Here is a 12,351-nt window from a genome sequence, read left to right as displayed (position 1 = left end):
GGAAGGTGCCGATGCTCCAGGCCCTCATCGACCCGAAGGATGTTCCTCTTATCAGTGCTATCCCGTTACGGTTCCCGCAAGGGCCGGATTACAGGTTTTGGCATTTTACAAAATCCGGAAAATATTCGGTGAAATCTGGATATAGGGTAGCTCGTGAGTCCCGTTGGGATGGTAATGCATACGGACCAGATACTATCCCATTGCAAGCTCAAGTGTGGAAGATTAAATGTCCCCCCAAGATACGTCATTTCTTATGGCAAGTACTCAGGGGATGTATATCGGTTAATATTAATTTGGCAAACAGAGGATTGAATTGTGACCCGCAATGTAGCAGATATGGAGAGATAGAATCTACTCTACATGCAGTTTTTCACTGTCCACCCGCCTTACAGACGTGGGCTTTATCGCAAGTTCCTACGGCGACGGGGGTTTTTCCAACGGCATCTCTATACGCTAATATGGACTATTTGTTTTGGCGGATACCAAAGGATTCAGATGGTTCGATGTATCATTGGATTCTATGGTACATTTGGAAAGCGAGAAATGAAAAGGTGTTTGATAATATAGATAGGGATCCAAGAGAGGTCCTACGGTTGGCAGAGAGCGAGGCACAATGATGGATTGCTGCGCAGACAGAGGAGAATGCTGAAAATGAACCTGGGATACCGCATGTTTTATCTCAAGCTCACGAGGTTCCTAGTATTTGTTATCCAGGCTACACATGTTTTGCGGATGGATCTTGGAAGGATGGTGAAATTTTTGCAGGTTTAGGCTGGTATTGTACGTCCACAATGGGTGCAGGTAACCTTCGAAGGAGTCTTTCGCCACTACATACCGAAGTCAAGGCCCTAGTGTGGGCAATGAAGTGTATGATTGCAGCAGGGAGACGTGAAATGACTTTCATTACAGACTGTTCAGACCTGGTGGAGATGGTGTCTTCCCCAACATAATGGCCGGCGTTTGTCACATATTTAGAGGAAATTTACGCGGATAGGGAAGTATTTTTTTCTTCTTTTCTTTTAGTAAAAGTTTCTCGTAGTTCTAATCTTAAAGCGGATTTGTTAGCACGTCGAGCACGTGTCGAACCGCTAATTTGTTTGTGTGTAAACAAAGTTCCCACATCCTGGCTCGTTTGAGTCGTCTATTTTATTGATGTTGACAAAAAAAAAAGATTAAGAGAAGAATTTGATCTTCTTGGGCTGTTACTATACATTTAAGCCCAAAAACGTCCAAATAATGTTTAGTGTCATTTATTCTCCGCAGGAGTTGCGCGGGTCCATGAAGATTTTCGACCGGGTAAGAAGAGACACATAAATCTTACATAGTTTTTAAATTTCCTTTTTTGTTTTGTTTTACGATTATACCCCATTGATTTTGAAAAAGACTCTCTTTCATCAGAAACTGAAGGGTAATTTTTTAAATTTTTGGCCAAAGTTTAATAATTTTCAATTTTGTACTTCTCTTCTAATATTAAGAAGATAGTGTCAATTTAACATTAATATATACTGACTCATATACCACATGTCATAGTGAGATGCTGATTCAGAGCGTGAGAGTGAGGTGACATTGTGAATAGCAAACAGACGTCGTATTATTACAGTTATTTAAAAAAAATGAAAATATTATGAATGTTTACAAAAGTTAGAAATATCACAAAACGTGGTTAGAAAGTTGCACGAGTTTAGATTAGTAGTAGTTTAAATTTAAAATATTATTAATTTGGTGCTGCAAAAGTAATTCTTCATTATTAAATTACGCTCTCCGTTTCACAAATAGTATCGTTTTAAGGTTTTAATATTATTTTACAAAGATTGTCGTTTTGTGTTTCCTTTGAAGTTCTTAAGATTTAATATCTTTTTTGTTCATACTATTTCAGCTTATAAATTAGAGAAAGGGTATTATGTAGTACATTAATAAAAGGTAAAAATGAATTTTTTATTTTATTTTCATAGTTTATGTAAAAATGCTAAAATGACACTCTTTGTGAAATAGAAGGGTATCTCTATATTAGTAAAAGAGAAGTACAAAAATTGAATACGGATCGGGTCAAAATTAAAATATTGACCCGATTTTAACAACTGGATACTTCAAAATTGGATATTAAATTGGGTTTGAGTACATATATTGGGTACTTTCCATATGTATTTTTAGGACTATATTATTTCCATAACTGAGTTTAGGATTTTGTAATATTTCTTTGACTAATTTAATATAATATATTTTTAAAAATTATTCTTCTTTCACCGTTATTTAATCTTATTTTTTAATTTATGATATTATACTAAACATTTTTTTTTTTTTGCATATGGTGCAATTTTAATTTTTCAAAACGGACATATAATACTCAACTACACTCGGTTAAATATTTTGGACAATGATTTTGAACCATTATAAGTATGACCAGTATTATAACCATTATAACATAAGCATATTCAAAATTTTAAAAGGTTCAAAATATTATAATTAAAAGGTTCAAATATATAAAAAAAAATTTAGAGTTTAAAATATTAACAATATTTGTTTTGGAGACATAATTTTATTGATAAAATATATTATATATCAAACTATGTAAAATTTAGGTAGTTCACGGGTTAGTTTGTTAAACTCACAGTTATAATGGTAGAGCGAGTTAAGAATAATGTTTTTACGAAATAAATTCTGTTACGGGTTGTACCTTCCAAAAAATATATTGTAAGAATGTAATTTTTACGTATATTCTTACTTATACTACAAAAATAGTCAAACTGAATAATTTATTTATAAATATTATTTAGTGCTGTTAAATTTTCACTGTTTTTATTGTATCAAAATTCAATATATATTATTTACTAACTTTTTCCTTTTATTATTTTATTTAAACTTATTACACAAATATATATTTCACTGAAATCGACTACACTGCAATAAAATTAAAATATAATATATTCTAATCCGTTAAAAGTTATATATATACGTAAAGATTTCCCCGAGCTGAAGCGCGGGTCCGAACCTAATTAGATATATTTGATTAAGTTAATCAAATTACGATTAGGCCAAAGTAAATTATTTGTGGTATACCGCTGACGAAATCTTAAAATTAACAATCAAAATAAAATTATACAATCTTAAATACTAATTAAAACAAAAAAATACAACTTACAACTTAAAATTTTCATATTTTAGTTTTCAAAAACAGTTCACCCGGTGTACCACATATTAAAATATATAGTACTTTACAAATTATTATTCATAAATCAAAATTCAAAATCTTAATATTAAAGAAGTTCAAATTGAATATGTTTTTATGTTTACCATTTTTCAACAATAAAACGATACTCATTTTAATTTCAAATATTATATTTCACCATTTCTTTTTAAAGATATTTTCTAAATAATCAAAATCAAAGTACCATAAACCCTAAACGACCAACACCTCTTTTCTTCAGTATATGAAAACAAACAAAAGAAAAATGAAAATTTTGTAATTAAAGGACTCAAAAAGATTCTCCCATGGAAGCTCTGAGTCACGTCGGCATTGGCCTCTTCCCATTCCAATTATGCCGACTACCACCGTCGACGACGAAACTCCGGCGTAGCAGCCACCACAACACCTCCACTACAACAACTTGTTCCGCCAGCAAATGGGCTGACCGTCTTCTCTCCGACTTCAATTTCACCTCCGATTCCACCTCCTCCTCCCTCACCACCGCCACCGCCACCGCCACTCTCGTCTCTCCGCCACCATCTATTGATCGTCCCGAACGCCACATTCCTATTCCCATCGATTTCTACCAGGTATTGGGAGCTCAAACGCATTTCTTAACTGATGGAATCAGACGAGCATTCGAAGCTAGGGTTTCGAAACCGCCTCAATTCGGGTTCAGTGACGACGTTTTGATCAGCCGGAGACAGATTCTTCAAGCTGCTTGTGAAACTCTTTCGAATCCTCGGTCTAGAAGAGAGTACAATGAAGGTCTTGTTGATGATGAGGAAGCTACAGTTATCACTGAGGTTCCTTGGGAAAAGGTAATTTCTATTCAATTCGGAATAGTCTTTCTTCGTTTTGATTCTTAAAGAACTTTATCATGTTCTCTTTGGATATCTACTGAAGGTTCCTGGTGCTCTCTGTGTATTGCAAGAAGCTGGTGAGACTGAGATTGTTCTTCGGGTAGGAGAAGCTCTGCTTAAAGAGAGGTTGCCTAAGTCGTTTAAGCAAGATGTGGTTTTAGTTATGGCGCTTGCGTTTCTAGATATCTCTAGGGATGCCATGGCATTGGAACCACCTGATTTTATTACTGGTTATGAGTTCGTTGAGGAAGCTCTGAAGCTTTTGCAGGTAGTTTGACTTGTTTTGGGGATAGTTTGATGAATTTTGGATGCGTTTGTTATGGGGGAGTTATAAGAACTTGTTTGGATTTATACTTAGTTCTTGAGTTTTTTTGTAGGAGGAAGGAGCAAGTAGCCTTGCGCCAGATTTACGTGCACAGATTGATGAGACTTTGGAAGAGATCACTCCACGTTATGTTTTGGAGCTTCTTGGCTTACCGCTTGATGATAATTACGCTGCGAAAAGACTAAACGGTTTGAGAGGTGTACGCAATATATTGTGGTCTGTTGGAGGAGGTGGAGCATCAGCTCTTGTTGGGGGTTTAACCCGTGAAAAGTTTATGAATGAGGCTTTTCTTAGAATGACAGCTGCTGAGCAGGTGTACAATTTAGATACTTTTCTTCTTTCTTTATCTAACTCTATTTAGTTCCTCATTCTAATATAACCTTGGGTTGTAGGTTGATCTTTTTGTAGCTACTCCAAGCAATATTCCAGCAGAGTCATTTGAAGTTTACGAAGTTGCACTTGCGCTTGTGGCTCAGGCTTTTATAGGTAAGAAGCCACACCTTTTACAGGACGCTGATAAGCAATTCCAGCAACTTCAGCAGGCTAAAGTAATGGCTATGGAGATTCCTGCGATGTTGTATGATACAAGAAATAACTGGGAGATAGACTTTGGTCTGGAAAGGGGACTCTGTGCTCTGCTTATAGGAAAAGTTGATGAATGCCGTATGTGGTTGGGCTTAGATAGTGAAGATTCACAATATAGGAATCCAGCTATTGTGGAGTTTGTATTGGAAAATTCAAATAGTGATGACAATGATGATCTCCCTGGACTCTGCAAATTGTTGGAAACCTGGTTGGCAGGGGTTGTCTTTCCTAGGTTCAGAGACACCAAAGATAACAATTTTAAACTTGGGGACTATTATGATGATCCCATGGTTTTGAGTTACTTGGAAAGAGTGGAGGTAGTTCAGGGTTCGCCTTTAGCTGCTGCTGCAGCAATGGCAAGGATGGGAGCCGAGCATGTGAAGGCTAGTGCTATGCAAGCATTGCAAAAAGTTTTCCCTTCTCGCTTTGCAGATAGAACCTCAGATGAACCCAAGGATGCGCAAGAGACAGTGTTTAGTGTAAATCCTGTTGGTAACAATATAGACCATGATGGTGAGCCTGCTGTCTTTATTACTGAAACTGAAAGACCCTCTGAGAACTTTGATGCAAACGATTATGCAGTTCGAGGTGGGATCTTAAAGAATACCATTGAAACAGTTACTGTTGATAAGTCTATTGCCGATATGGTAAAAGAGGCAATTGTGAAGATCCTGGCTGCTGGTGTGGCTATTGGAGTGATTGCACTATTCACCCAGAGGTATTTGCCTCCAAAAAGCAGCTCATCTTTTCAACGCAAGGATATGGCTTCTACTATGGAATCTGACATGGCTACTACTGGTATGATTACTATTTCCGCTGGGGTTGTTCAAAACTATTCCAATATCTTGACAAGAAAGAAAGTAGTTCATTTACTTTTTAATACACGTCCTAAAAGTATTATCGAGATTAACAAGTTACTATGTAAATTTCACTCCGAACATTTTTATCCGCTGCGTTAGTTTTTGTTATCAAACTGTAGACACAAATGTATATTTCACTATCAACATATCTGATTAAGATAACGTAGGATCAGATATTATCTTACTGTGGCTTTGTACAATTTTGTCTAATTTAGGGTCAGCGAGAACTGAGGATTCAGAAGCACTTCCCAGAATGGATGCTAGGACTGCAGAGAGTATAGTCTCCAAGTGGCAGAAGATCAAGTCTCAGGCATTTGGGCATGATCACCGCATAGAACTGTTGCCAGAGGTAAGGGAATAGATCAACAATTCAATCGATTATGCGGAAGCTGTTTACCTGGTTGTAGCTATGGGAATGTTGCCTGGTGCCTTTTATGATTCTGGTTATTTATAGGTTTTGGATGGGCGAATGCTGAAGATATGGACTGATAGAGCAGCTGAAACTGCACAGCTTGGGTTGGTCTATGATTATACACTGTTGAAACTGTCTGTTGACAGTGTGACCATTTCAGCAGATGGAACCCGTGCTCTGGTTGAAGCAACTCTGGAGGAGTCTGCTTGTCTATCTGATTTGGTTCATCCAGAAAACAATGCTACAGATGTCAGAACCTACACAACAAGATATGAAGTCTTCTGGTCCAAGTCAGGGTGGAAAATCACCGAGGGCTCTGTTCTTGCATCATAATATGCTCATATGTAGTACACCTGAGCTTTCAATATTCTCTTTGTTTTGTAAATTTTCTCTCTAAGTTAGAGTGTTTATAAATGAACACAAAAAAATTAACGTTGTTGGCACATCCTTTTCCTTGATCTATACTATAACATGAGTGATACAATTTGGGATTCTTTCTCAATCAGGTACAAATTATGTCCGGAACTTGACATGTTTTACATGCAAGCCTTTCACAATATAAGGATTAGTTTGAAGACTTCTGACTGGTTTATATGTATAATAAATGTGCTCTGGTTATCATCAGGTCAAGCGTAGGCCAGAAAAGGATTTGGTAAACCTCCAGCCAGATGATTTTACGTTTTCGGTTCTAGGTAACAAGCTTAGGCCAAACATTTCCTTTGGCATTCGACTTGGCTCAACAAATCCAAGCAGCTTAGCCACAAGAGAAGCACTTTCTTTTATCTGTTCCATGTCTTGGGTGTTGGTCCACAGTTTTTGCGCTACCTGCATGCTTCTCTGCTTTGAATTCACCTCCACACCCCATTTTTGGTAAAGTTCTATTCTTTGGCTCAATGGAAACTTCTTTGGTATTTGTTTGCAAAGCCATTCCTTCTCACGTGTGAGTGCCTTCATTGTTTGTATCCTGATTTGAAACCAAAGGAACTGGTTAGCTTAGTACATATAGGTATATGATTGATATTGCTGAGAGTTGTTGCAAAACTTTTCCAGGACAAACCTTGATGCGTCCATGTCATTAGATATCGTCTGCTTCAGAAAAGATAACCTTCTAAGTTCGACTTCCATATAAACATAATCGGAAGGATCACCTTTGAAGAGCAAGAAGAAGTAGGTTCTATGTACCAGTGGTACATTGCAAATCGCCCAAAGCTCAATTATTTGCCTTTGCTGTCTCTCAAAGTCTGAAGAATTGGTTGAATGTTGTCCAATAGATGCTGCCTGTAGTTTCTCTAGGGAAGACTCTATGGAATCTGTTTCCTTAGGTTTTGCATCTTCAACCTGCAATTTTAGATCGTCCAAACTGTTGAGAAACGGCAAAAGTTTTTGTCTCCCCAAGAAAAGAAACTTGTTGGCTTACCGAAACATCAGCCTTCTCGCTCTCTGATTGATTATTGGTGGCATCTCTGGTTTCTTCATTTATATCCTGAGGATTTGGTAATGCATTCTCGTTTCCTCTAATATTTTTTGCAGGGCTTTCCTGTCTGATCTCAATTCTTTTGGTTCTTGTAAGGGCATATGAAATCCCATAATCTAGCTCTGGTGTCGAGTCGATTGAGTGGTGCTGCTGTGCCATTTTTTCAAGCCCTGCTACAAATTCATGGAAGCTATTTCCTGTCTCAGGATCATAGTCTTTCAGGCTACGCGCATCAATGGAGGTTGAACTCCCTGAGTCAAAGGAAATGCTCGAAGTGTTGGAAGTCTTGCTTATTGGTATACCAGGAGACGCTTTTAACCCCATAATCCCCCAGGCAGGTGATGTATTATTGTTCACTTCCAAATTCTCAAACCATTGAGGAGATCTAACACTCAAGAGATTCTCTCTGCAACTTCGGCTTCTTTTGGTAGTAAAACATTCTGGACTATTATGTTCTCTTCTGAAGGAAGGTGAATGTTGTTGTTCTGCTGTGTGAATGCTCATAAGGTATTCAATCTTCTTCTGCATCTCCTTAACTTTTTCTTTCAAAGCCATATAAGAAATGTTGTTGTCAATATCATCTATCCCAATATTTTTGCTGACTGATGATTTGTTGTAATCTCTATCGGTGTCTTGATGCAGTTTTCTCTCCCACTTATCTCCAAATGTCGCATCCTCATTTGACTTAGCATCATTGGGTGCTAACTCCACTTCGACTGTCTCTTCTGATTGCTTCGTCATAGGGAGTGAATTCAATTCACAGTCTTCCTTTGATTGACGTTGTGACTGAGTATTTTCATCTTTATTTGAGCATTGCTCAGCTTGCGTTGTGGAAGGACTCATTTTCCTTTCTTCTTTCTTCCTTTGTTCGTCTTCTTTCACAAATTCCTGTGATTCTTGAGCTTCAACTGATGATTCCATCTCCAAATCTGATTTTTTAAAAGTTAGCTCATATGTCTCAGGCTTAGCGTTTAGAGACAACTCAACATCTACAGTTTTTAAGGATAAGTCAACGTTTTCCTTTTCTGCAGGTGTTCCAATCTCAGTTTCTTCATTCTCTGCTTTCTCATTACCCGTAAAAGAGTTATCTCTTTGTTCGTATTCCAACCCTGATAAATTTTCTTCCTTTCCTGCAGATGTGCTAATCTCCACGTCTTCATTCTCGGCTTTCTCATTACCCATAGAAGACTCATAGCTTTGTTTGTATTCCATAGCTGGTAAAATTTCTTCCTTCCTAGGTGAGAGAACCTCAGAGATAGCTTTCTTATCAACTATGTCGTCTAATGAGTCATGGCTTTTGACTACTGCTTGTTGTCCATGTTCAGCTTCAGGTTCAATGCATCGAACTTCTTTGCACACATCGTCCATGTTTTCATCAGTTATTTCGACCATCTCCTCCCAGCCATCGTATAGGGTATGCTTCGAAAATTGAGGGGTATTATCATCAAGCAAGAAATCATCTTCTTCAGAATTTTCCAAAAAGTCGAAATTCCTCTCGGTTAACTTATTGATGATACTAGGTTCTCCAAGATCTGTTAAATCATAGCTTCTTCTTCGGAGATCAGCATCAAAATCCATGGAACTAAACATGGATTGTTCGTCCATCCTAGAAGACCGCTCTTCAGCTGATGATTTAAGTAAATTCTCCACTTGGGATTGAGCTACATCACGTTGCCATTTCAATTCTTTCATTTGTTCCTCCATCTGCAGTTTGTGGTCAGAAGTTTCAAGAATTAAATAGATTTCTTAGTGAGAAAACGAGAGCAATGTAATAAAGAAGTATTCAAGAGAGTGGAATCACTTTTGCAATCACTTCCTCTTTCTGTTTCAGCAAAGAATAGAAGTCAGAGTCTCCAGAAGCAGATCCTAGATTCTTCAACTCGTTCTCCATTCGAGCCAGTTCCTTTTGCAATTGCCTCACCAAAGCCTTTTCAGACACAACAAGATTGACCTGAGCATTTGTCGTCACCTCTTTAGCGCAGATTGCAAAGAGAAGGGTGTTTCTCGACTGTTCGACATGACTACGTGCAGGGCTCATTGTGCATATGATAGCTGTTCTCGCATTTCCTCCCAACGAGTTTTGAAGGATTCGAGTAAGCTTTGAGTCTCGATACGGTACATGCCCGTTTTTACCTTTACTGCACTTCCAACAATTTCACTGTCTGTTAAAATACCACTCGTTTACAGAAGAAGATTTTACTATGACATATAATCAAACCTTAGTTTGCGGATGACTGTTCCAAGAGTAAGTAAACTCCTGTTTATATGACAACCTTCTTTCAATCTTGTACCAGCAGATAAAGTCTGAGAAGCACGTTCACTTCCAGCTAGATCAACAAAGCACTGGAGAGGCGCAAAGAATCAAAAACAATTGTCATCAGAGAAAGAAAAAGGTCAAAAGCTCAATCAATCATTGACAGTACTCATTATAATTGTACAATACCACGGACGCCGCAAGAGTGCTGGAGTTTTCAGGAGAATATTCTCGACCAGTGCTTTCAATTGTCTGCAAGGAAATGCATTCTTTAGAGTAGCGAGAAAGAAAAACTACAATCGAAGACAAAAAAAGACGCTGGAGGAACGAAGAGTACCAGCCGGAGTATTTGATGTGATCTGGAACTAGTTTCATTCAGGGAGGTCTCTCCAATCTTCCTCTGAGCTGCAATAACACTGGTACATTAGTTAAACTTCCAACTTAACTAAATTATTTGTAAGCTCGGCGTGTTACTTACTCTCACAGACTGTAAGAAGTTCTTCTAGATGTGTTCTGTCTTGTATGGTCTCCTCAATAAGTTTCTCAACGACGGTTCCTCTCTGATGAAGCAAACGGATAGAATTGAGTGAGTCTAAAGATATATAATAAGAGCGTATAGCATAATATCAAGAAACAAGTGATGTTTACCTCTGGATCATCGAGAAGCCTTAGTTGATTATTATCCCCACTTAGGAGATCCCTCACAGCTTCATTGTAGATCTCAATTGCAGAGAATTTCAGAGTGTATTCACGTTCTGTATGCTGAAGAAAATGAAAAAGAAGAGTGGTTATTTGGTCGTACGTATGAAAGAAGAAATTAAGAGACAGAGATGTCAATGCCGCTGCGGTTTTGTTCAGACCTTTTCAATGTAACAAAAAATGTCATCCATTGCAAATTCAGTGATACCACTCATTGTATATGTCTTCCCACTACTCGTCTGACCATATGCGAAAATGCTCGCTGCAAAAACCAAATGTGTCAAACCTAATTCATAGTTACAAAGACAAAATCGATCGCAATATTTAAGGTTGTTTGTCGTTACAATTGATTCCATCGAGAACGCAAAGAGCAACCTCCTTAGCTCCATCTTCATAGACTTGTTTCGTGGCGGAATTGAATCCAAACACTTTATCTGTAAATACTCAAAACTTGTTTCCTTAGCATCATTACATTAAGTCTACAATACTCAATTTAGCTTTGAACATTTATGAACATCTTACCAAATGTATAAGTTGAAGGGAAGAGAGATCTCTCAGGCAAATTACTGTTACATATTATTGTTGTGTTATTGACACATTCCCAATCGCATATATCATTCCTCGCCTTCTCCTTTTCGTTCTGCGGCCTTACCCTTACCGAAACCAATATCTTCTCCCCCTTTCCGCCACTCGCCATTTTCTAACCCTCTCTTCCTTCAATACATCCCAACCGGAAAATGCAACAACAATTGAAACCCCCTTGAGAGGGAGAGAGAGACACACAAAAAAAATGTCTAGATTGAGAAGAAAAACATGAAGGAATTAGAAAGGCAGCAACAAAAAGGAATCAGGCAAATTCCTAAATCCCAAAATAGGTCAAAAAGGCTTTATTGAGGTTTCTTCTTCCTCAAACAAACATCTATATATTCTCTAAAACCTAAAATAAGAATGTCAGACAGATTGTAACCTTTTACTCTATGACCTGTCGTAGCTCTTAACACACATATAATGGCCAAGAAGACCAAAATACAGATTAGACAAAATAGTATCCATCAAATCAAAATATTTGAAAACAATTTTTATGCATAGTGCCTTGTCAAACACACAACTGAAAACATTGGTGGCATTTACCAAGAATCCACTCTTATTTTCTATCCACAAAAAAAAAAAAACACGTTATCAGAATCTATAAATTACTAATTACGAATTTAATTGATGTGTATGATAAGATTTCAAATACTGTATTCTGCAGCAAAACGATTCAAGGCTATTTTAGCACTACCACCAAAATTTCTTTCTCGAATTCGTCTCTCTTTCAAGATATTAGGGTTTTAACAGTTTACTTGTCATACAAGAAACGTAGAAACCCTAGCAATATTACTTGGATTTATGAGTATTTTTTTGCCTTATTGAACTACTCTCAGTTCTCGTCTATATGTGTGGATCTCCAAATCAATGGATCATGTATCTATATCTATATATATAAAGTTAACTTTTTCTCTCTTCTCCTTAAGCCACATCATCATCCACCCCATTTTATTATTTAATTTTTAAAATTAATTATACCATTTTATCATTTAATTTTAATATTTAAACCTATGTAAATAAGTTTTTCCAAAATGAATATGAAAGGTTTTTTTATATATTATACATTATAAAACTAAAAAAGATAATTGATTAAGAGTTAAAAAACTT

General features: G+C 37.0%; 2 protein-coding genes across 2 annotated transcripts; one reads left to right on the top strand and one right to left on the bottom strand.

Moving 5' to 3' along the window:
- Positions 1-3,436: 3,436 nt before the first annotated feature.
- Positions 3,437-6,713, top strand: LOC17877188 (protein ACCUMULATION AND REPLICATION OF CHLOROPLASTS 6, chloroplastic). Its single transcript, XM_006279964.2, has 6 exons — positions 3,437-4,005; positions 4,091-4,315; positions 4,425-4,685; positions 4,765-5,755; positions 6,033-6,166; positions 6,272-6,713. The coding sequence occupies exons 1-6, from the start codon at positions 3,490-3,492 to the stop codon at positions 6,560-6,562; spliced, it is 2,418 nt and encodes an 805-aa protein (XP_006280026.1). The 5' UTR covers positions 3,437-3,489; the 3' UTR covers positions 6,563-6,713.
- Positions 6,714-6,812: 99 nt separating this feature from the next.
- On the bottom strand, positions 6,813-11,409 carry LOC17876279 (kinesin-like protein KIN-7J). Its single transcript, XM_023780276.1, has 12 exons — positions 11,179-11,409; positions 11,001-11,090; positions 10,818-10,918; positions 10,606-10,719; positions 10,436-10,517; positions 10,295-10,362; positions 10,147-10,209; positions 9,922-10,046; positions 9,505-9,841; positions 7,647-9,407; positions 7,287-7,567; positions 6,813-7,193 (listed from the first exon to the last, which is right to left on the bottom strand). The coding sequence occupies exons 1-12, from the start codon at positions 11,351-11,353 to the stop codon at positions 6,851-6,853; spliced, it is 3,540 nt and encodes a 1,179-aa protein (XP_023636044.1). The 5' UTR covers positions 11,354-11,409; the 3' UTR covers positions 6,813-6,850.
- Positions 11,410-12,351: the final 942 nt, after the last annotated feature.

The sequence above is a fragment of the Capsella rubella genome, unplaced genomic scaffold (genome assembly GCF_000375325.1).
Source record: "Capsella rubella cultivar Monte Gargano unplaced genomic scaffold, Caprub1_0 scaffold_8, whole genome shotgun sequence".
Lineage (NCBI taxonomy): Eukaryota > Viridiplantae > Streptophyta > Magnoliopsida > Brassicales > Brassicaceae > Capsella > Capsella rubella.
The sequence above is the reverse complement of the archived record's forward strand: the minus strand, read 5'-3'. Positions and strand labels throughout refer to the sequence as shown.